Source organism: Sphaeramia orbicularis, chromosome 11 (assembly GCF_902148855.1).
Source record: "Sphaeramia orbicularis chromosome 11, fSphaOr1.1, whole genome shotgun sequence".
In the NCBI taxonomy this organism is placed as follows: domain Eukaryota; kingdom Metazoa; phylum Chordata; class Actinopteri; order Kurtiformes; family Apogonidae; genus Sphaeramia; species Sphaeramia orbicularis.
In genome coordinates, this window is record NC_043967.1 from 2,125,331 (window position 1) to 2,151,550 (window position 26,220).

General features: G+C 38.9%; 1 protein-coding gene across 2 annotated transcripts in view; it reads right to left on the reverse strand.

Annotated features, from left to right (window-relative positions):
- Positions 1 to 26,220, reverse strand: part of spag1a (sperm associated antigen 1a) — a 41,152-nt gene that overhangs the window by 12,450 nt on the left and 2,482 nt on the right. The window contains exons 2-8 of one of the 2 annotated variants that reach the window (XR_003936666.1): positions 22,854 to 22,953; positions 20,685 to 20,837; positions 16,346 to 16,503; positions 11,291 to 11,432; positions 8,657 to 8,783; positions 8,425 to 8,562; positions 4,024 to 5,522 (exon numbers count right to left, since the gene is read on the reverse strand). Coding sequence is in view for 1 of the 2 variants with exons in the window: in XM_030147815.1 (XP_030003675.1) it covers positions 5,517 to 5,522; positions 8,425 to 8,562; positions 8,657 to 8,783; positions 11,291 to 11,432; positions 16,346 to 16,503; positions 20,685 to 20,837; positions 22,854 to 22,953 (824 nt within the window). In the remaining variant the exon portion in view is untranslated. Of the gene's footprint in view, positions 1 to 3,661; positions 5,523 to 8,424; positions 8,563 to 8,656; positions 8,784 to 11,290; positions 11,433 to 16,345; positions 16,504 to 20,684; positions 20,838 to 22,853; positions 22,954 to 26,220 lie in introns of those variants that run through there. The other variant, XM_030147815.1, reaches the window with a different exon arrangement.

The following is a 26,220-nucleotide window of genomic DNA, read 5'->3' on the forward strand; positions in this document are numbered from 1 at the left end:
TGCTGAAACCACCATCACCTTTTAATGAGGCTTTTATTTTGAAAACCATACTGCGTGTGTGTGTGTGTGTGTGTGTGTGTGTGTGTGTGTGTGTGTGTGTGTATGTGAGAGATGCAATCCGTTTGAGTGACTTGAAACATTATGAACAGCTGAGCATAAAACTCATAATTTACCATTTTTATTAAGGCTTTGATTTTGAAAAACTTTATTGTGTGCGTGTGTGTGTGTATGTGTGTGTGTTTGTGTGCATGTCTGTTTGTGTTTGTGTGTGTATATTTGTGTGTGTTTGTGTGTGTGTGTATGTTTAGGCATGTTTGTGTGTGTGTGTGTGTGTGTGTGTGTGTGTCTGTTTGTGTGTGTGTATGTTTGTGTGTATTTGTGTCTGTGTGTTTGTGTGTGTGTATTTGTGTGTGTGTGTGTTTGTGTGTGTGTGTGTGTGTGTACCATTCACATTTTTACCGTGTCTTCATTTTTTATACTACTTTTATCTATATATAATTTTTGACACACACACATACACACACACACACACACACACACACACACACACACACACATATATATATTTCTTATTTAATTTTCATATTTTTTCTGTATTGCTCAGATGTTGTGTGGAGAATTTGACAGTGAAGTTTCTTGTCATGTTTTTTTGTAGTGTAATTTCTGCATTTCACACATTCATCCCAGGGGCCAGACTGGACCCTTTGGTGGTCCAGACTGGACCCTTTGGTGGTCCAGACTGGACCCTTTGGTGGGCCGAACTGGACCCTTTGGTGGGCCGAACTGGACCCTTTGGTGGGCCGGATTTGGCCCCCGGGCCGCATGTTTGACACCTGTGTCCTACACTGATGGTTGGTTCAAAAATGAAAAGTTACTGCATCAGTTAGAAGGTTAAGGAAGCTGTTGCAGCTGAAACATTCATTCATATCGTCCATTTAATGAACCACTTCTGTGTCTAATGGAAGGGTCAGAACTGTGGGCTGAGTTCACAGGAAATTCAGTTCAAGTCAGTTTTATTTGCTGAGCCCTAAATCACAACAAGGTTTCCTCACAGGGCTTTACAGAATTAGTTGAGTATGAAAATAAACAACAAATACACAGTAGATGAAGTAAAAGGATAAATGAGTGTTCCTTCTATTCATCCACATGAGTCAGGAGTGTTGGGCTTTTCTGGAGCCTCTCATGTGGAGCACCTCCACTCACATCCACCCTGTTTACTGCTGCTCTTATTCTGCTTCTTATTTTTGTCCACTAAGTGTTTTGTGTAGCAAAAACAAAAGGTTCTATGATCACAGAAAGTGGCCCCAACAACGGGTTCACTGCACCCCGAGGTGGCGCTACAGTTCACAACGATGCAATTAGCTTAAAAACAATCTGTTATCCTCATAGCATAATTGTCTAACTCGTACACAAATGGACAAAAGTATGTGGACACATTGAATCCAGGTGTTTCTTTTCTAACAGGGGTCTGGGATACAAAACAATAATGACTAATGTCAGAATCTCCATAGGCTTACAGATAGAAGAAGTCAAAAATGGACATAGAACTTTGTGATTCCAAGGTCTGGAAGTTGTCCCTGGTCCACATGTTCTATGTCCACCAGAGGAGCTGGTGCCTTTACAGGTGTCACTGATGATCCAAAGCAGGAAGTTCTATGTCCACCACAGCTGTTTGAAAAAAGTTATGAACAAACTAAGAACGTTTTAGTCACTGATTACATGGATTTTATACTAAGGTCACAAAATGGAACATTAAAAACCCTCCTCTGCTAGTGTTTCCAATCCACATGTATTTAAGGTGGACAACTCAAATGAGCACATCTGTCCTTTTTCATTAAAGGTAGAATGGTGAATAAACGTGTTGGGACACCTGGAGGACCTGAGGAACCTGTGTTCACTCAGTTTTCATGGAAAACAAGCATTTTCAGCCATACTTCAATCCTCAAAGGAGGAGAATTAGTTGTGGAATGGAGGCAGATGATGTGGAACAGCATGAACCACCTTTAAGACTGAGGAGTGATGAGGAGTGAACATTCTGAGTCCACTCAGATAAAAGTCCATGAATGAGACACATCCTCATTTGAACCTGATACCGGACAACACTGACCACTGGACCAGAATCTAGAACATAAAAAATAAAATTAGAAAAAAGTGTATAAAATGCAAAAATTGCCTCAAAATTAAATCTACGTTCACAGATAAAATGATTCTATCAAATCAATGACAAGTCTGTAAATGAGACACATTCTCATTTGAACCTGAGGAGGACAATATTGGACACTTGAGCAAAATCTAGTCTGAAAGAATGAAAGGATGAAAAAGAAAACTGATCCACAAATGACACATTTTGCGTCCAAATGCCTCATCCACTCAAATCTAAACTGACTCAAATACACAAGTTTATCTGTGAGCCTCCTTCTCAGACCTGACTCTGGGACAGCCTTGGCCGTCTAAAAATGACACATTTGAACACTGAACTACTGTGAACAAACATTAAACTAAACTATTTCCATGACAGCCCTGTTCACACCAATCATTTCAAACTTTTACCAGGATCCAAATGCCTTACTGAGGCATCAACGGCAGAAAGGAAACATGTCTCAGTCCATTTCAGACCCCCTCCATGTATTTTCTGGGCATACATCTTTTTTGAGTGAATGTCACATGATCCAGGTCTGGCCCCTGATTGGCTCCTTGGACATAGAACTACCTGATCTGAAACCAGCTCCACTCAGGACATAGAACTAAATGTTTCTAGGTGTGAGTGTGTGTAGATGTTTAGCTTGGAGCTAAGAACTTTGGGACAGAAACTGAAATGAATTTAGAATGTCCTGATATGTTTAACTCCCCTTCTGCAAAAAGTGGACATAGAAGCAGTTGATTCTCAAGGGACGATCTATCAGTTTCTGTATTTAGAGCCAAATGCATACGTGTGAACATTAGAACCAAGTAATGAAGAAATGCACATTGCCATGTTAGCATCACAGTTTATTTACATTTGCATTCAAGCTATTTACATACAGTACATGCATTAACATTCCAGGCAGCAATATTTAAGCATCAAGTGTTTTCAGTGGAGCTGAGTTGGGTTTTATGCCTTAAACACATAAAATGTGTGATAAAGATTGGAATGAACATATTATTATAAAATAGATTCAGAATAAAAGCTGTGGCACATTGTGCTGTTTGTGCTGTACAACAATGTACATGCATGAATGTGTCAGGTTTGAACTATTTAAGATGGAATTCAAAAAAGAGGGACATCTTTGAAAAGCAAGAAAGTCACTAAAGTTTACTAATAATTGTGTCAAAGGAACATTAACTGTTAAAACAGTATGTAACTGGTTTGCATATTGTCTGTATATATTTAACCTCTTTAAATCCATGTTTTCCGGTTGCAGTCTCCTGTTACAATGAGCAGCAACAGCAGCCGACTAAAGGAATGAAACACTTGTAAGAACTTTAAAAGAATATAGATCTATAAACCTCAATATTTCCTTCAGACTAACAGAATCCTTTTCCTTTCAATAGCTCATGAGCTTGGTGATGAACACCACCAGATCTCCAAACTAAATGAATGCAGTTGTATATTTGTGGGTCAGTTGTATATTTGTGGGTCAGTTGTATATTTGTGGGTCAGTTGTATATTTGTGGGTCAGTTGTATATTTGTGGGTGAGTAAGGCTTAGGTTGACGACCTCCACATTAGTTTGAGGCAGACAGTGACTCTCAGACTGGATTAGATCCTCACATCGCTCATCGCTCTGCTCACCTCATTCATATCAGTAAACGTACTTGTGATCAGCAGTGGCGGCTGGTGAAACTGTTTTTGGGGGGGTGTATTGTACAAGTCAGTTTTCTGATGCACTATAACCACATATCACCACTAGGATACGCCAAAGAACATGCACCACTGTTTCAAAATATTAAGTTAAATTAAAATAAAAAAATACACAGTATGTGTTTTCAGTCATGGATTTTTATGCATGAATTTCAGCATTTTTCCATCAGTCTACTGTTAAACTCAGGCATGTTTCCACTGATAATATGGCCAATGCATGGCATTGAAAACATAGAAAATCAACATAAGGGCTAAAAGATGTGAACTTGACCACTGGAACCAGGCAGTAGTGATACCCACTGAGTCCTCCTGCTGCCTGTGAACATGATGGGAGTATGACCTACAGACCTGTTCGCTGATTCCACATCTGAGGAAGCGCTGGATTCTTTATTGGATGTGCTGTTTCCTCCTGTGGGTGGTCTTTAAGGCTCTCCTATCTCTTGTATTGGAGGGGGGTCTACTGCACAGGTGTCATTTATAAGGACAGTCTGTCATGGTAAAGGGAGAGCCTTGGGCGCAGGTTTTCGTGCCCTAAACAGTAAACATGTGACTTGACTGCTCACTAAACAGCCAAAAGTATCTTTAAACTACATGTGAATGCAGATCATACACAGCACTCACAGGCTGGATCATGTACAGCTCCTTTATTCATGGTTTTGTAAAATTATTAGATGTATGTGTTCCTATCGTCTTCCTCTTCATGTGAGATAGGTGGGGCGGCGCCCTAGCGCCCTCTATTGACGAGCCGCCACTGGTGGTCAGACTTTACACCACATTCATTAGGACTTGGATTCAGTTTGAGACACTGAACATCAGTTGAATGTCTAGTTACTGTTGTAACTGGTATTGTGGACAGATATCAGTTAGAATGGATATACGAAAAAAACTGAATACTACTGTGTCACACTGAAATAATTTACTGCTTAACACACAGTCTCACACACACACACACACACACACACAGTCAGTTTGGTTACATTCAAGACCGAACCTGAGACCTAATTTAATGAAGCCGTAACCTCAGCAGCAGAATATTCAACTGAAACGGAATCTGACGACTAACACTGACTTCAGCACTGACCTCTAGCAGTCTAACTGTTGGAACAAAATGTGTGTTGATGATGATCGATTAAACACAGCTGTCATGACAGTTCATGTAAACACATTCCCAGATGTATGAGAACTAGCTGGATGAAAACAGATTCAAACTGTGTGAGCCTCTGGATTACAACACAACCTGCAGGCTGTACCTGGGCCCAAACAACAGCCTCTGTATGACAGCAATGACATTAGATCGGTGTATTTCATCTTAATTGTAGTAGAAATCTCATTAAGGCACACATACCCCCCCCCCCCCCCCCATGCAGCACATTTCCTTATAATGTGAATGAGTTGTAGTGTAGGCCAGTGAGTACCATTCCATGACAGCCCTTTTCTGAAACAAAGCTGCCTTTTCTGTTCAACTGTTCAACTTGAAGGGTTTGCATACGTTACAGATGGTGCAGTGCTGAAAAGCTGGTTGTCAAAGGAGCTCTCTCTGCAGAAATCCTCACTTGTATCCAGTGTTTGTATTTTCTGTCTTTTTTCCTGCAGTGGATGGCTTTAGAAGTCTTTTCCCCTTAAACCTGCTGCAGTGTATTTGTTTCTGAGTCTCCATGTTGCTCCACAAACTATCCTCAGACCTGGACATATAAAGAAAATGGAGAGGTCGATGTTAATTGACTTTAATATTCAAACAAAATTCATTTACAAATATACTCTAAGTACAAAACATAAGAAAATTAAACATCATATTCTAGAGCCATCAAACTTTATTTATTACTCATTAAATCTGTGATTGTTACATTTAAATATACATTATTTCAAGCTTTTGTCTAAAGAGAAAAAGACATGTTTAATCTCAATCAATTACAGTTTTGTTTCCAATTAATTTGTTAATTTTTTTCTACCGATTGACAACTCTACCTTATTCACATAGTGCTGGTCAAGGAAGAATATTTGTTGGAAAAAAAAATATTTGTAGATGTCATGGGACTTGTTTGTTGATATATATATATATATATATATATATATATATATATACACATTTGTTACGCTGTTGTTAAGTGTGTTGTTATTACCTCCACCAGGAGGTATTGTGATCACTTTGCTTTGTGTGCGTGCGTGTTTGTTTGTTTGTCAGCACAATAACTAAAAAAGTTATGGACGGATTTTCATGACATTTTCAGGAAATGTTGATACTGGCACAAGGAAGAAATGATTAAATTTTGGAGGTGATCGAGGGGGGGCACAGGGGCCCACTGATCTGCCTTGGCGGAGGTCTGCGCTCTCTAAGTGCTTGTCTTGTTTCTATATAGATTTTTTTTATATATATCCTTTCACTTTTTTTGTGGTTGTTTCAGTTGGCTCTGGAAAAAAGGACAAGTTGTTTGTCATTTTCAGACATTTCTGTTTCACATTTAATTTTTTTTTTCACCTATTCAGATAATCCCTTCATGGATAGCTGCAGCTCCACAGGTCACCTGGACAGACGGTCGGACATTCGTAAACAACAGGAGGGATGGACTCCTGTTTACCTACACATGCACAGTTTATGAGTAGTAAATGAACTCTATGATGTCACCTACTGGTCTGTGAAATGGTTGTGAAACACAATACTAACGGCTACCTGAGCTAATTAGCAGACTAGCTGACAGATCATATAATTCAAAATGATTTAAAGCTAAAAGTGACTCCAGTTGTTGGACTGAAGTATTAACTTAACGACAGAGTCCTCTGATGGTTTTATTAGCCGAACTCCTTCAACACAACTATGACAGACCTGTATGCCAGGAACAAACATACGTTTTACTGAGTAAACAGGAGCTTTGAATGTGTGACCTGGCAGCAGAGCTAAGTCCAGCTCACAGAGGCCACTCCCTCAGTTATGCAGAACTTTTGCTTCTTAATCCAGTCTAAACAGATGAGTTCTATTAACCCCCCCCCCACACACACACAGTTGTCTCAGAGGGTAAATGAACTATACAGTTAAAACCCATTTTTGAACTAATGTAAACATGGGGGTCTATAGGGACAGGCTACTTCCCACAGGTTTGGATATTTGCACGTTGGCTTTACTTTTGGGTTCCAGATGATTCCATTTATCTGATGATTTTTGTTACCATTATTACATTACATTATTTTAAAGATTACAATTTTAACAATAAAACATGTTTTCTGCAGGGAATTATACATTTGTGATAAAACACATCAATACTGATGACAGTATACTGTATATAAAAACCATTAGTCGTATAAAAATCTGTACTTCATAGGTGACAAAAGCTCTACTCTTGGCATTGAACCATCCTTGGTAATGAAGTAGAGTTGAACAGTTGAATGAATATAGGTCATGAAATTCATGTTAAAAAGAAGTGAAAAAGTAGGCGGGGCTTATTAATACCCCCACCTGATCACATGACACTTTGCCCCTCCCGCTCACTGACACCCTGTCTGATACCCTGTCTACCCAGGGATTCATTTGGAGTCTTGACTTTTAATCTTCTCAAAAACTTTTCAAAAATTTGTAAAAATCCAAAAATTGAGAGAAAGGCAAATGTAAAGAATATATGTGTGAAATTTGAAAAGAATCAGGTGAATAATGTCTGAGACATGGGTGGGACAGACGTAATTCAACCTAAACCTGGTAAACCTGGTATATTTATGTACCCCTGCCCGCCCCAGAGGGATGGGCTATATAGATACACCAGGAATCAGGGCTATGGCCTCCAGTCTGCTCATCCCACCTGTCCTTTAGCAAACTATTACACCCATTAAACAGTTTTACCAACAGGCCAACATGATATCATGAATTGCATACAGATAACACGCCAATTAAAGCTAAATCTCTCTTTGTGTGTCATTAACAGGTACATCAGTACATATTTATTGATTACGTACTTGTCATCTAATGAACCAATCACAGCAAAGTTGAGTGTCCATCCATGAAATCCACTACGCAACCGATGACTACAAACAATGAAGTGCTGCATAGTGGTTGCAGGTGCTGAAGGGGACACGTCGTTCTTTCCAGACTGTGTATGTCAGGTTTCAGCTCTAATCTATACAGATCTGACAGGTTGTTTATTACGTCATGTCTGCACACTATGTTCCAAATAAGCCTTTTCAGTGTCTGTCCATTTAAATGCAGATAACATGCTGTGGCTGTGCCCCCCCCTTTCTGTCTGTGCCATGGATATTGTCAGGTATACAACCTGCAGGGGGGCCGGTGTGGGGTTCTGATTGGCTCTTGTGGTCCTGGACACTGGCTCAGGTTGGTGACTGTATCGGTGTGACATCATAAATACCCAGAAATCCAAAGGGCTCATTTCAGGCTCAGTTATGTGAAAAATTCTTTAACTTCCTTTGACGATAGAGCGCTGTGGTAACTTTTTGCCATTTTTGAGCCTCAGGGTGTGTTGAATAAATGAAAAGGACATGAAAACCTCATTTATCCAAATATGTCACTTTCAACGAAAACACAAACATAGGCTAAAAATAGCTCCTTCTGCAGTGATGGACTCAAAGTCCTGTTCCGTTCCTCACCCTCGGTGCTTGTGCAGTGCCGTCCATCAAGCTCTGTCTCAACAGACTGGTCACCACCTCCAGCTCCTGCTCAGCCTCGCGGACGTTTGGGTCCAGCTGGAGGACCTCCTGGAGATCACTGCTAGCTGATAGATAGTCCTGAGGTGAACAGAAACAAAACAATACTACTAGAATTCATCAGAAATCAGGCAATGAATACATGTATGAATTGTTGGGAGGTGGTGGCCGTCACCTTTAAGCCTTTATAAGCCAGGGCTCGTCTGTAGAAGGCTTTCTTATTGCTTGGCTCCAGTTGCAGTGCAGAGTCGCAGTCCTGTTTGGCCTCTGCAAAGCGGTTCAATCTGAGGAAGCAAATGGCTCTGGACAAAGTGGAGACAGTGTTAGGACACAGCTGTCAGCATCTACCTGTTATGCATTTGGAAATGTATCGTAGACTCTCAGATGGCGTCTACCAGTGGAGGAAAAAGGACTGAAATGCTTTACTTTATCACCACAGTGTAAAAATGCTGTGTTACATGGATAGGTCCTACATTTAGAACCTTACTTCAGTAAACTACCAGCATCAAAACTAAACTACAGGTGTCAAAAATAAAATGCAGAAGGGCCGGTGACAAATCAAAGCAGCATAAAGACACTTGATCAGGTGTTGAGCCACCACATGTCTCCAGAACACCTTCACTTTTTTACTCCCCATTTCCATTTTTAACCCTTGTATGGTGTTTGGGTCTGTGGGAGTGTTTTCATTTTTTATTAAAAGAAAAATGATGAGTAATTCTTTGTTTTTTTTTTAATGAATTTTTTCCTCATATTTTATGGAAAAGGATTAGGGCCACTGGAAAAAAAAGTTAAAATTAAGGTCCAATATATGTCTTATTATTATTCTGAGAAATAAGTCAGAATTCAGACTTTTTTTTTCTCAGAATAAAAATAAAAAATATATATTGGACCTTATTTTTTTTTTCCCAGTGGCCCTAATCCTCTTCTGTACATATCTTGATTATGTTACATTATATTAAAAAAAAAAACAAAAACAAGACAAAACTAAAAATGAGTAGCACTTTAATTCATAAATGTGATCTAGCAAAGGCAAAAGGTAAACATTAAATATATATGCTTTTTACGTTACTTGTAATTGGGATGAAGTAAACATCTGTTGAGTATTTTAACATAAAATTGTTTGATTATGCTGAATTAAAAACCCACAAATGCAGCGGGACCACCACACCCACGAACACTGGGCGAATAACAAAAATCTGAACACCACACAAGGGTTAAATGAGGATAATCAGAACTCTGCACTGAAGGGAGTCACTCACATGTTTTAAACTAGCTCAAATGCAGCATACATACATACATGAATGCAGCACTAAAATGAATCTGAAACATCAAATAATAGTAAAATAGTTACAGGGATAATTTTCCACAAAGCAAATACTGATTACAGCTATGCTTAAAATTAAGATTTAGAATGCACAAATTTGAACTTGTATTGTAGTGTGTTTATTTGTACTTTTATTGAAGGCTCTAGCTTTGGGTATTAGGTTCAGTTCACACTGGAATCTGACACATTTTACAAAAAAAAATTAAAATCAGAATAGAGCACTACGACTGTAGGTGTCATCACATTTACCATGTCAAATTATTATAAACAAAACACAAACAGAAACAAAATTCATTTTATGTGGTTTAAAATTCAATAAATGTTTATTTTCACAAGGTGTCTGTGCACAATTAAAGTATCATTAGATTATTATTATTAAATGGACACTACACTGCTGCTACCCCCATCTGAAAGCTGGGTAATTGTGCTGCTGCTTAACTTGGATAGGATGCTCTTTTAAAAAAGATTATTTTTAAAATCACCGCTTTAGTGCGTGATCATGACTGGTTCACAATGAAATTTGGAAAAAAAAAGTCACATCTGAGCAATAAATCCAGATTTGAGCACAATGACTGACAAGCTTGAGCCTAACACGTCGGTGGTGTTGAGCTGGGTGAGATCTGGTGACTGTGAACCCACACAATGTAATTTACATCATTTCCATCCTCATGCAAAAGCAATCCAGTTGGATCTGAGTAGAACCCACTCACACTGGTCATCATCTGTTCTCTGAGAAGAGATACAGTCAAACATTAAAGACCAAAACTACAAGACTATCGCCCACATGCAGGTAAATCCACCTCAGACTGCACTTTAGACATTATATTACACTGTATGGAGTATGTTTTACATTATTGTGTTATATTGTGGTCTACTGTGTGTTTAATGGTGTTGGTGTTTTAATGCGCACCTTTTAATTGGTTATATTGCCTTTTTTACATTGTACATGTTTGCTGTTATTACTAGATTTGCTCAATATTGTTTCATTATTTTAAAAACAATGACAATAAAGAGCTGTCTGTGTGTGTGTCTGCCTTTCTTTCTATAAATATAATGTTGTAGGAAAGAAAACACATTACTCAGATTTGCAGAAAGTAGAGCATTTGCATGAATTCCACCACTGACACCTCTATCAGGTTTTCTGCATTTGCAGGCACACATAGACACAGATATACTGACAGACTGAAGTCATCTTCATGGGTAAAGTGGTATTCAACCCCTGCAGATTTAGCAAACTGCTGTGAACAGCAGACGTTGATGATATGGTGCCCTCTACTGACACTCCTGTAGTATCACACTTAAATAAGTCATCAGCCACTTTTACAGTTTGAGACTTAGGATACAAAACTGAAATTTGGATGTGTCATCAAAAATGAATTAGGAGAGGTGATGAAGTGGAGAAGCAGTAGATCAAACAGATGTTGATGCTGAATAAAACACATTTGAGATCCAGTGTAACTGCTCCTGTTGGTGTTTGATGCATACCTGTTTGTGAAGACAGCACACTCATTTGGTTTAATGGTCAGACTCTGGGTGTACTTTTCAAGCGCCTCCTGAAACTGGCCTTTCTTCACCAGATCGTTGCCTTCTTGTTTCAGTAAAGTGAAGTGAGCCTCTTGTCTTCTAGCTGTTGATATAAAACTTACATTTAGTCCAAGCAGCTTCCTCCTGACTGATCCAAATAAATGTGGATATTGCTTTAAATCAGACTGAAACGCTGCTTTTTGTTCAGTAACTGGAGCACAGTTGGCTGTGTCAGTGGACGTTATGGATATGTTCTACGGGTTGGGCCTGACTGTACACAAAGTGCTTCTGAAGATGTTTAGCATCCAGAGTTTTCCATGTGGATCAATAAATGCAACTGGCAGTCAGCAGGACCAGGCTGAATGGGCCAGAGAGGATGAGTGTGCTTACTGAGCACTGTTTTCACACTGCTGACACAGCCACTATTAGTGATGGGAAGTCCCATTCTTTAACTAACTCCATCCTTTTGGTTTGTTCACCTGCAGCAAAATTGATTCATTTGAGTCACCGATTTAAAAATAAATAAATAAATAAAATTACCACTGTTAAGTTGAACCCACATCATCGTGTTTGGAGAGCTAACTGTAATGTCACTGAGCTTCTTACGCTGCCTTAGAAATGGAAGGTCTCACAGACAGGAGTCGAACATTCAATCTCTTTTCATTTTTTTTTTTTTTTTTTTTTAAATCTATGACCAATCTAGTTTGCAAATTACAAAACTTACTAAAGATTTCCCACTAGTATATCAATATAGTACTGTACACAAAATAGTACTTTGTGTACAGTACAACATTGACATACTAGTGGTACAAAACACAAAGAAAAATGAATTAAACAGAGTACAAAGTTGCTTTGAGCAGCATAAAAAAACACTTTAGATATAATTACAATAAAAATAATAAAATAAAATTAACAATTTCACAGATAACGGTAAAATTCCTGACGATTAGTATTACTGTTTAAATTGTAATTATAATGATAACTGTGTTTGATTACCGCACTTTGAAAAGTCAAGGTACTGCACATTTCCTGGAGAAGCATCTATCTATCTATCTATCTATCTATCTATCTATCTATCTATCTATCTATCTATCTATCTATCTATCTATCTATCTATCTATCTATCTATCTATCTATCTATCTATCTATCTATCTATCTATCTATCTCAAGTCAAGGATGGAAAGAGCAGGGATCAAAAACCTGCAGACTGAGATAAAGCTGATTAAACTGTGAAAAGCAGAACACCACAGATGACAACACAAGAGGAAAGAACAAGTAAGGAGTTGGTTTTACACAACCCTTACAGCTTTGTCAAAGGCCTTCTCACCAGCGAGAAGAGTGGGAACTTCAATGTGGCATTACAAAGTCTGGAAGAACTCCTTAGGAAGACCTACTCTGATGACCGGAAGCACAAACTAGCCACCATCCTGGATGACATGCCACCGATTCACCCACCGGAGCACCAGATGGGCACGACATTGTGAGTGATTCCTAAGGCATGAACAAAGAGCGGGAGGAATCCTGACCCCTAAAGAAAAAACTCCTCATCCATGAGCCAGTTTCACCAGATCAGCCTTCTGAATGTAGAGGGAAAGATCTTTGGCATGGTGGCCCAAAGACTTTCTACATTCCTGCAAAGGAACAACTTCGTGGACACCTCAGTGCAGAAGGCATGGATCCAAGGCTTCTCAGGCTGCCTGGAGCATGCAAGCATCATCTGGCACCAGATTCAACTGCAAAAGAAAGAGGACAGATCTGCATGTGGTCTTCCTACACCTCGCCAATGCCTTTGGATCGATTCCTCACAACGTCCTGTGGACAGCTTTCGATTTCTGCAGTGTATCAAACCATATCACAGAGCTGGTCAAGACCTTTTAGAAGTCAACTATAATGAACTCAGTACAAACAAAATAGCCACCAGTTTATTATGGCTGAAGCAATCTTATTATGATTAGGGTAAGAAGGAAGGTAAACTTCTAGCACTGGAGAATTAAGAAAGTCCAGACTAAAAGAAAAGGTAGGAGTGTTAAGTTCTTTCTTCAAAACAGTTTGCACCAAAGAAGACACTTCCGTGATCCAAGACACCAGGGTTTACCAGTACAACGAGGCAGTAGTGGACGTTACAGTTAATGTGAGTGAAATTCTGAAGAAACTGAGCAACCTGAAGCCCAACAAAGCACCAGGACCAGATGAAGTCCACCCAGAACTACTACTAGAAGCCAAAAATACACTATTCAGACCACTCCTGATCATTTTCAACAAAACACTAAAAGAAGGAGAGATTCCAGAGGAATGGAAGAAGGCTCAGATATTCCCAATACTTAAAAATGGAAGTAAACACCTGCCATTGAATTACTGCCCTGTAAGTCTGACATCAGTAGTCTGCCAGATTTGATCAGACTTGAGTTTCCACACCCACTGTCAGAAGGTTGCAGCATCAGCAAACAAGCATGTGGGGATTTGCCAACTGAATTTCACATATTTTGACAAGGACATTTTCTTGCTGCTGTACAAAAGTCTCATATGTCCAAAATTAGAATATTCGTCATCAGTGAGGTCGCCTCGATACATGAGAGACATTGAGGAAGTAGAAGCAGAGCCGAGGCGGGTTCCAAGACCTAACATATGAAGAGCGACTGAAAGAGCTTGACCTCCCAACCCTCGCAATGTGTCTGAAGAGGGGGGACATGATTCAAGTCTACAAATATATTCATGGGGAATATCACATAGACCACAGGCAGATGTTACCATTTAAGCAGAACACAAGAACCAAGTAACCTGAATACTGAAGAACTGACAGAGGCACCTAAACATATGAACACCTGGCCCAGACAGTTCACCTATAGAAATATACAAAACATTCTCAGGGAAACCGCTGCTCCAGCCTCTTGAAGTGTTTAACAAACCCTATGAGAAAGGCAGTCTTCCAGAATCACTGAGATCAGCAGTTATTTCAATTCTTTTAAATTCTGGCAAGTCTGCCACAGAAATGGGTTCATATCACCCATATCGTTTATATCATGACACCAAAACACTCTGTAAAGCCTTGGCCACAAGGACTGAATCACACATTCCCACTTGAATTGCCGATGATCAGAATGGATTTGTGCTTGGTAGGCAAGCATATCATAACACACAGAGGTTACTAAACATATTCAACTGGTAAGGTCTCTGCCACCACACCTTACATTTGATACAAAAAAATCATCACTGTCACATTGGACTTATTATACATATGTATAAAATATAACAGGACTTGTGGCCAGTTATTATCTGAACCCCATCCTCACTAGGGTCATGAGGGTTGCTGGAGCCTATCCCAGCTACTCATGGGCAAAGGCAGGGTTCACCCTGGACATGTCTCCAGTTCATCACAGGCTGAACATACAGAGACAAACAATCACTCTCACATTCACACCTATGGGTGATTTAGATTAACCAATTAAACTATCAGTGCATGTCTTTGGATGGTGGGAGGAGCCAGGAGTATCCAGAGAGAACCCACGCAAACACGGGGAGAACATGCAAACTCCACACAGACTCCACCCACATCCACTGGTGTTGGAATTGAACCCAGCTCTTGCTGTGAGGCACCAGTGTTATCCACTGCACCACTGTGTCGTCCTATTAAAGATAAAAATTTAACTTGAGTCTTGCTCCATCTTCCTTGTTTTTTTTTCCATATTTACTGTAAAATACATAAATACATAATGCTAAAACTGATGGTGAATTTAATCATTTCAGCATCCCAACATCAGCATATACTGTCACCATGGTGATTAGATCTGTTCTGTTTTTGTGTGTGCATGTTATATTTACACCCTGTTTTGCATATATAAGCAAAGGGGACTGTTGTATGATACAGCTGCATACAGAACGACATGTTTAGTATAGAAATGCAGATATTTAGATTTAAATATAAGAGGGACATAGAATGTGTGTGCAGCAGCAGCAGCAGCAGCAGCAGCAGCATATAGGAAACCTGACCTGGATTGTTCCATTACAGCAGCACTACACTGTGTGGATCGCCTTCCTTCCTGCATTATAGATGGTTCAAAAACACACACACACACACACACACACACACGCACACGCACACGCACACACACACACACACACACACACACACTATCTCTCAGCAAGAGTGCCTTCACCACCACTTGACTTGTACACACAGAATCTCACAGAATCTCTTACTGACCGACTTTTAGCTTAAGAGTTTCATAATTTAAGGGGATTATCTCAAATAATGTATGGTGATTCCCACGTGCAAATATGAAGGCAAAATGTAAAAAGTATCCTGTGCTGTGGCAGATGTAAATGTCTGGTAAAGACCAAGGTTCTAATAGTTTTGGATTTTTCATTATAGTTTAGTTTTATTTAGTTTTCTTTTTTTTCTCTAATTCAGTTCTTCAGTTTTTATTAGTTTTTGTTATTTTCTAAATGCTTAGTTTTAGTTTAGTTTTAGTTTAGTCGTCTCTTTTCTCTTCTTCTCTGTCGTCGTATTCACATAAATCCCAGACAGGACTCTGCTGCTTTCTCCCAACTTTAGTCTCCATGTTTCCAGGTAGAGTGGGGACCAGAAGACGACTGGAAACCACAAGTGACGGACCCTTAAATATCATATGGTGCCAGCAGAGAAAATTGCTAGAGCGAAATAAATCGATTTCATATCAATCCAACATTGACAAAGATGAAAACGAAGGGAATTTTATCCATAATTTTTATCCGTTTTAGTTAGTTTTGTAAACACACAATACAGTTTCAGTTAGTTATCATTTTTTTCTTTTAATTATAGTTTTTATTTATTTCAGTTAATGAAAATGTTTTAACAATTCTAGTTTTCATCATTTCGTTAGTTTTCATTAACAATAATAACCTCGGTAAAGACAGATGAGTGCATGTGTTTTTGTGTATAATATTGTGGGGGTCTACTTGGACTATGTCTGTGCACCTCTGTGGTTGTCATTAGCATGAACTTGCTAACTAAGCTCAGAGGAACATATATACCAGACCTTCCTCCTGCGCAGCCCTGGCAGCTCGGGCCTTGGCCTGCTCGATGCTCACGGGCTTCTCTCGGTGTTGCTGCTGCACAGACAGTGGGACAACGGGGATCTCTGGAAGCTTCTCCCTCCACTGGGTCCCGTCCTGTTCAATCAACAGCTTGGTGATCCTGGGAGAGGGCAAAGAGGCACACTAAGACATGTGAGCATAACAACGACAACATACTGTTTTAAAGACATTAATCTGGCATAGGATTTGTTGGAGGGTATGCTGTAACTGTAGTAGTTAGAGGGCAAGGTGAAAAGTCTGACCCACTCAACCACCAGTGATATAACTGGCTCTGATAGAAAAATTGTAATTTTTCCAACCACTTCCACATTTTTTTGGACTGTCTGGTTATAAGACCTTACTGGGAAGAGATCCAAAAACACATACAAAATCCTACTACGTAATACACATTCTGTGTCCCATCGATGTTGCAGCACAGGAGGGTGTTTGTACAGGTTTTCCTCAGCCTTCACAGACCCGCTCACCACCAAACTCTCCAAATGAACAGAAACATTACCTGACTATCTACTGGGCATAATTTTATGTCCACATTCAAATGTTGTGAGGTATGCTGGGAGATTTTAGCCTCTCTCTACTTTGAATTCTTCATCCCTGCTGCCATTCTCCATTTTCAGAAGTGGTTCTGCTGCCGTTCATGACATCTCTACTGCTAGCAGACGGTGCTCCAGTGTGAAGGCTGCAGTTCACTACTGCTGAATGAATGTAATCATGTTTGACAGACCAAACACATACATGCTTTTCCCTTCATGCCTCACATGTTGGCTCAAATTATTACCTGCACAATGCAGGATTAAATGACAGTTTACAAATGGATAGTGGTGGCAGACAAGTTCTACTTATCATCCTATTGTACAATGACACCACGGGTACAATGCCACTAGTGTATTTAATGTAAACATTCTGCTTAAATGTGAAACCATGAATTTGGACAATCGACCGGTTGAGTCATGGAACATTAAAGACAAAAAATTACTGGCTATACTGTTGGCAGCCAGTAAGAAATCTGTTAGGAGGAAATGGTTCAAAGTAGAACCACCTACCACAGATGAATGGAGTGGAACTGTCTATGAGATTTATGTAATGGAGAAGATATCCTTTTCCCTCAGAGCTGAAAAAGAAAAAAATTATAATATCTGGTCCAAATGGACTTAGTATGTAAAACCAATCTGATCTAATTTCATTTGATTGTATTTGTGCTTTGTGTGAATTTATCTGCTTTTATGTGAAGTTGGGATTGTATGAGGTGGTGCGCCCCCCTCTTCTGTTTTGTTGTATTATTTTTACCTCCACCAGGAGGTATTGTGATCACTTTGCTTTGTGTGCGTGTTTGTGTGTTTGTTTGTTAGCAAGATAACTCAAAAAGTTATTGACGGAGTTTCATGAAATTTTCAGGAAATGTTGATACTGGCACAAGGAAGAAATGATTAAATTTTGGTGGTGATTGGGGGGGGGGCACGGGGGCCCACTGATCTGCCTTGGTGGAGGTCTGCGCTCTCCGAGTGCTTTTCTTGTTTCAGCTGAAATTAATGGTCCATAAAAAGAAATTCTAGAAGGGCAATATGGATGTAATCATGGAAACTTTCTGTATCCATCCTATTGTATTTTCTTGAATGATTAAGGCTGTTATTAATATTTGTGATGGACATTTGCCTTTCCAATAAAAAAGATAACTTAAAAAAAAAAAAAAACCTGTAATTTTATCTGAACTGCCTTGGCAAACATTGAATGATTTTGCAAGTTTTATTTTAAACATTGAGCACCTTACCTGTTTTTTATTGTATTAACCTACATTTAGTATTGAATTAAATAAACTGTGTGTACGTATGTGATGAAGGGGCCAGAGCCTTGGCTCCATACGGCCCTGGCTCCCACACACACTCAAAGAGACAAAGTGACAACATAGTGCAAACATAAAACAAGAAAAAAATAATGACATGTTAAAACCCTACCGTTGACACACAGATTTCTCAGATCGGTGAGAAATTGAAAATTAATAGCAAAATTTGCTCAGTCAGTCAAGATTTGGGTTTTACACTTCAGGATTTTAATTGAAGGCACACACTTCTGTTAGTTGAAGGATTCCAGCATGTTTAGTCTTCCACATGGGCCCCATTCCTTGCCACGCAAATTTGTGCCCTCCTCTACATATATGCGACAGCATGCCTAATCCTGCCTCAGGAGTTGAACTGCAGCTGTGATGATGCAATGAATGACGTATGCTGACTGAAATGTTTCAGATTTCAAATGGTCAGCTCAAAACAAGCTTAAAGAATCCTCATTAACAGCATTAATCCCTTCTGTTTGGCCTGACAGACTCAAATCTGTCAAATCTTTGTATTGATGGCAGGGGGTTCACATGTCATTATTTCTTTCCTGTTTTATGTATGCACGTAAAAGACCAATGGAACTGGTCATCCATGGTGACAGATCTCATATGACCCCTTACACTTCCGTGCACAAAAGACTTTTATTTTGCACAATTCAAATTAGCGTTGTTCACTGAAGCATGAAAACTGACCCAGGACACTGGTGTCAATCAAGGGAGAATTCCATGGACAATAAACACATATGAGCAGATTTTCAAAATGTCTTCACATTTTGGTTTTATGTTGTTTTTTCTGAGAGTCTACTTTTCTCTGATACACTCTGTATATGGAGGCGCTGAGATGTAACTAATTTATCCCCCGGCCCCCCGAAGGATAGGCAAGGGGTATTGTATTTGGTTCGGTTTGTTTGTTTGTTAAGAATAGATGTGATTACATTTTTGAACAAGAAAAGCACTTGGAGAGCGCAGACCTCCGCCAAGGCCGATCAGTGGGGCCCCCCATGGACCCCCCCACCCCTCATCCCCAATCACCACCAAAATGTAATCATTTCTTCCTTGTGCCAGTATCAACATTTCATGAAAATTTCATGAAAATCCGTCTATAACTTTTTGAGTTATCTTGCAAACAAACAAACAAACAAACATGCATGCACACAAACACAAAAAGCAAAGCAATCACAACACCTCCTGGCGGAGGTAAAAAGTGGGTCAAAGTTCAAATTTTTTATGAATTTTTAAAATCGTTTTTTCCCCATTTACTTACAATGGGTGAAATTTGCCTGTGCAGTCTATGTCTAAGCTGACATCAGCACACACATAGACATGATGACATCAGCTGGATCGATGTCAAAATAAGATACAATATGTGCAAGGGGCGGGGTTTATTGTGCCTGACTCCACTAGTTTTCGTTTGAATTTCATGTGATTATACACTAATAAAAATATAAATATATTCATATTGTACTCAATTTCTTCAATGATCTAAATCCCCCTGAATCTTATATACTAAAACTTTAACCCTAATATGCTCTATTTCCTTCCAATCAAACTGAAAACTACAGCAGATGAAACTGGGTGAATTTTAATCAGTTGGAACCAAGGTTATTATCGCTAACGAAAACTAACAAAATGACCAAAACTAGACTTGTAAAAACGTTTTTGTTAATTGGAATAAATAAAAACTATAATTAAAAGAAAAAAACGATAACTAACTGAAACTGTATTGTGTGTTTACAAAACTAACTAAAACAAATAAAAATTATGGATAAAATTCCCTTCGTTTTTGTCTTTGTCAGTGTCAGATTGATACGAAATCGATTTATTTCCCTCAAACAATTTTCTCTGCTGGCACCATATGATATTTAAGGCTCCGTCACTTGTGTTCACTTGTGGTTTCCAGTCGTCTTCTGGTCCCCACTCTACCTGGAAACATGGAGACTAAAGTTGGGAGAAAGCAGCAGAGTCCTGTCTGGGATTTATTTGAATACAACGACGGAGAAGAAGAGAAAAGATATAAAAAAAAACTAAAACTAAACTAAAACTAAGCATTTAGAAAAAAATGAAAACTAATAAAAACTATCAAACCTGCTCTAAAACCTAATTAAAACTAACTGAATTAGAGAAAAAAAAGTCCAAACTAAATAAAACTAAACTATAATGAAAAATCCAAAACTATTCGAACCTTGGTTGGAACAAGCCTCAACTTGAGTGGTAAGGACAATTTAACCTCTTTAACTCCTCCTCAGCTAATGGAGCTAAAGTGTGCAAGCTCACAAAGATGACACACAATGACTTTGAACATATCGATCATGTAGAAAAAAAGCAGAGAATTAAATCTGTTTGATGCTAAGCTACTTGACATTTTAATTTGTACATAGTTAGTCTACTTTACAGCAGCTGCTGACTATAATGTAATATGCGTTTTCCAGTGTGTGTGTGTGCAGTTTGACGCAGACCTGTGGACGCTGTCGTGAGCCGCCTGCACCCCGGTGTCTATCTGCAGGACCGTCTTGTAATCCACGTATGCCTTCCGGTAACGTTCCAGTGACTCATAGGCCATAGCTCTACGCAACAGGGGCTTCAAGGAGTAGGGCTGCAGCTCCAAAGCCCTAAGAGGATCAGACGCAGAGGATCAAACACTGCTCACCTGCAAAGTGTGTCACACATGGAGCTCTGCTGACATGTACGGAGCTCTTCATTCATGTACACAAACAGCCGTCTGCTACATGCACGCTGGGTTCAACGTAGCCTCATCCTAGTTAAGGGTGTAAGAAAATATCAGTTCTGCAATATATCGCGATATTTCATTTCACAATACTGTATCGATATTAAAAAGTACTGTATGGATATTTTTAGGCATTTATTCAAATGCAGATATCGTGGAGGTTCATTTTTGTTTTTCTTTTTTGTTTATATTTTATTTATTATTATTTAACACTCTTTTATTAAATAATGTTAGTTCTTTTGTTGGGATTGAACTCAAATCCTGTTCTGATGTTAGTTCTGAACTAATAGAATCTGAACATTTGAACAGGATCTGAAACTGGAATGTCTGTAAAACAGAATTGCAGTTTGAACACAGGAACATTTTGTGATATAGCATTAGATTCTGCTGTGATCAAATAAAATGTGTTTAGCATTGGTGCATATTTCTGGTGTAATTCAATTCTTCCAGGAAATAATATTTTATAAAAGAAACAAAACCAATAAAAAATTGCCTTTTTAACATTATCATAATATATTGCATGGTGATCCTAGTATTGTGATTTGTATCGTATTGCCAGATTCTTGCCGATACACAGTCCTAGTCCTAGTCTCCTTTTTTCTGTCTTTCTCTGTCTGTGTGATTTTTGTGTTGAGTCTGACTCAACACTAACACTATCTTGCTCTTGTTCTTTTTTAAATACATTGTTTGTCCATTATTCCTGTTTGTCTGAATTTCTATGCACACCACACCTGTTGTCTGTCTCTTTGTCATAAAGGGGTCTGGGATATAGATTTGACCTGAAGATGTTAGATACACCTAGAAAAAAATCTGAATTTTTGTGGATGAGTGAACAACAAACACGTATGAATAGGATTGTGAATATGAACTGGATTGTCAGTTTAGATACTGGACAGTCAAACCTTTCATACCTGGACCCTATGAACCACCTTAACCCTTTCATGCATACTGGTCACTCCAGTGGACAGTTATTCTCCAGCTGTTCTCTTGGATATTCACAGGTTTTGTTGTTTTAGTTCCATATCAGCCAACACAGTGGATACGCATGCACCATCCCATAAACTGACATTCAGACCATTACTGTAACTTTTCTTTTCTTGATAAACCTGATCTGCACTAACATATTTGGGTGTAAATCAATTGCTAATTGTTACTAGACTGTAATTAACAGGTTTTTTTAAACAAAAAGGTTTTTTTCATATTATTTGAGTGAATAATAACTAGCAGAAAATGTGAGAAAACATCAAATCAGCTGCATTAAAAATGTTTTTTTATTTCATAGTTTTCACACAGTATATCAGTAAATACATGTTTCTTTGCTTCAAAAATTAAATTAATTAAATGGTGTCCAGCTAAGTGGACATTTTTGTAACTCCATGAAAAATAGGATCATAAAAAAATTTCAATCACATTGTTTTTTTCATGCCTAGAGTTGACTAAAAACACTCAGGGAAAAAATTTTGATTAATGTTCTCATAATTCATACATGAAAGGGTTAAACTGTAGCAGACAATGTCTTATACTGAGTGAGGATTTATGTACTGAAATGAGGATGGAATCCTAACGGGTAGTCAGCAGGTAGTGTGTATTCCCTGGATCATGTTCCCAGGCCATTTTAAACCTGTCTAGAGGTGCACAGGAATCCTTCTGTCCAGTGATGACACATGCCTTCAGACAGTGGATTTAATGAAAAAAGTGTGTGTTGAGTTTACAGGAGGTTTCCCAGGTGTCCGGTTATTAGGGCACACCTCGGATAAACCTTCTTTACCCTGTATGCTGCAATTTTTCCTCACTGTGCATTCTTCTTGAAATTAAAAAAAGACAGAGCATCTTTTTTTTTTCTTTTTTATAAAACTGAACTTCTGCAGACACACACAGAGCTGACACTCCACACACATACTTGGTACAGTCCTGTATGCAGTCTGTGCTGTTTCCATCTTTCAGATAACAGGCAGCTCTGTTGGAGTACAGGATGCACAGGTCTTCTGGATTATCAATGCCTGCAGGGAGACAGAAAAAAGCACTCATCTGAAGACCAGAGGGAAGTGACCTTTGATCTGAATGTAGTTCCACAGTGTGTAGACAGGTTAGTATTAGTGGACAGAGGGCATCTGACTCCATTTGCTTACTGTGGTCAAAAATGTTTTGTGGTTTAGGTACAAGAGGGTAGAAACAGCTTGATTTAAAGTAGTTAAGACTGTCCACAGATGCTGAGAGTGTGAATGAGAGACAAATGATGGATGTGTAATCAATCTGTCTGCTCGAGCAATTTTCTACACTGTCCTTCCTCCACTGAGACATCACATCAGTTCCACATTTGATGTCAGCCACTGACCGCTCAGTGCCCAGACTGCACCACAGCTACATGTGGATCTACAGCCATGACTGGTCTGGTTATTTATAATAAAACTGTGTATGAAAACATAAGGGACAGCGGCTCCTATGAGCACTAGGGGTCGCTGTCCGGTCTGGTGTTTCACAGATGGAGCCGTGCTGATTAGTCCCTGATGAGTTCCACCTGTCTCATGTGGCCCACCTATTCAAGCAGCACAATGTGGATGTTCAGCCTCTGCTCGCTCTCTCCCTGGTCTGCGCCCTACCCTGGTCTGGTCTGGTCCACCTGGTCCTGCTCCTCTCGACTGGCTTTGTCTGTTCTTTTGTTTTGTTTGATTTTATTGGTGTCTTAGTTTAATGCATTACTGTTGACCTTTGTGCTACCTTGTCTGTCTCTATCTCTGTACAGTTTATGACAGGGGTATTCAAATCTGGTCCTCGAGGGCCGGTATCCTGCATGTTCCCTCTTCCATCACACCTGGAAGCCATTCCATCATTATCAGGCTTCTGCAGAGCTGGACGATGAGCTGATCATTAATTGAACCAGGTGTGGTGGAAGAGGGAACTATCTAAAACATGCAAGAACCAGATTTGAATACCCTGATCTACGAGCTGGGATGGGACAGATTTAACAGTTGTACTGGATCTCTTTAAGTGACTTATGGTATTAGGTGTACGGTCCAGAGCTGCAGGGAAAGTTATTACTCTTTCTTGTGTGAAGATTGAGAATGATATTCAATCTGATCATAAAAGCCTCATGCAGCAGCACATGATCTGAGTCTACAGTAAAACTACCAGAGTTGTAGGCCTACCCACCAGAGCTGGGCAACAAAACTACAGTTGTTGTTTTTACCTTGTTGAATAAGAGCTCAAAAATGTACAATTTTTTTATTTTACAAAGAATCAAAATGAGTATGTCACAAAATCAGAGACTACGAATGATTTTTTGTCTTGCTGTGTCTTTTGCATTCTGTTTGTCCTGCTGCATCATTTGACATTTTCATCTTGCTGCATCTTTTCCATACTGTTGAGTCTGTTACAACATATTTGTCTCGTACCTTTGGTGTTGTTTTGATCTCCTTGCTTTTTTGTGTTTTAATCTTTTGGCATCTTCTAACGCATTTTCATTGTGTTACATCTTTTGCATCTTAGGCCCAGTTTACACAACAACGCTCTCGAGTGAAAACGACAAAATATTTTATTAGACGTTTCTTTCATTTAGATGGCAACAGCGTTTTTGGGGTTGAAAATGCAAAAAAGTGAGATCACCTTCCAGAGTGGAAATCTTAAAAACGCTCCACTCTCACATCACCATTTAAAGGGTTGAACACACAAAACTGTGTTTTCTCATCATGTAAAATTTACATCATAGGAACGCACCAGTACAGGAAAAAAAAAACATGTCGGATTATTTCCCAGCGACGGACCTTTAAGTGGTGTTAAGTAATAACTCCACCTTGTCTGTCCAGACTGTGCGTTGCTTCACCATGTTCTGTTTCCTGTTCTGTGATTGTATTTCGTGCTAGGAGAGAACAGGAAGAGAAGTAGAAAGGTTCTATGCAGGTTCTTGGTCTTGGTGGTGGTGATGCTACATGGCGTGCATACCACATCAATAAACAGGAAATTTCACACACTTTTGCGTGTCCATCTGCATGCAGATTTTCCCCCCACAACACTAAACATCTAAATGCAGAATTAAAAGAGAGAATGCAACACCACTTTTAGGTTTTTGGTTCAGATTGTTACCGTCTAAACGTAGCCTAATTGTGTCTTTCACTGCATTTTTTTGTCATTTTTTTTGTCATGAATTTAACTATTTGTTTTTGGTGTGGATGTGTCACTGAAATTTCTACTCTGTGTAACTTCTGCTGCTGCTGTCTTGCCCAGGACACTTATATTTTTGTCCTGTTGTGATTTTATGAGGTTTTTGTCTTGTATCTTGTCTTGAATTTTCATCTTGTGTCTTATACTAATACTTAAAAAACACAAACAACTGTCATGTTTCTCCAACTTTCACTTAGAACCAAAAATCACCCTATAGTTCAAAAAGATTGGACATTTGTGATAATTACTGAAATTGACTGATATGAACATTTTTAACATGATAACACGCTAGCCTTCACAAATCATCTATGATATCTCACGTTTTATATGGTTTTCAGTTCCCTTCATATCAAAGAGGGGACCTGCATTTTCTACTTTAATTCTAAAATTGGAATAAAAAATTTGGCAGTGTTCTGTGCATTAGTGTAATGTATTCATAACCGACATGGGATACACCGGACAACTGAGCCAAATGACAGAGTCACTTTGTATCTGATACTCTTACGAAGCCTAATACACAGATGCTAGTAGAGGCTTTCTGCCGGTCTGTGCATGTGCCACCCATCTGTTGTTGTTAGTTCAACATTAGTCACTTGTTTTCCTACAGAAGTTGCTTTGGAGGCGGAGGCTATGCAGAGTGAGAGGAAGACAGTGTAAAATAAGTAGAAGAAACAGCCATGTCTAGTAATAATGTGTTTAGTGTGGCAATGCATTTCAAATGTTCATTGATTTCTGCTTTTTTCACTGCAATTAATTGATTGTTTAGGGATTAAATATGATACTTTTAATAGAAAACAGTCATATTATCCACAACAGGTCACCCTAATCCTGCCATTTGTCATAAGATCTGATGGGGCATGCATCTGGTTGATAATGTCACATCAGGTCATGCTGGGGATTTGGTTCTTTCTTTACACAGCATTCAGAACACAAGTACTAGGGCATGGTGACATGGTCAGAAATGGAATCACAGTATAAATGTTCTTATCAGTCAATATTGATTATCAGCATAAAAGTTGAATTATTGTTTCTTTCCACTTTAAGGGATGATTAACAGTTCTTTTGTAAATGATGATATAATTATTAAGTCAGATGGTTATTTGCCGGTA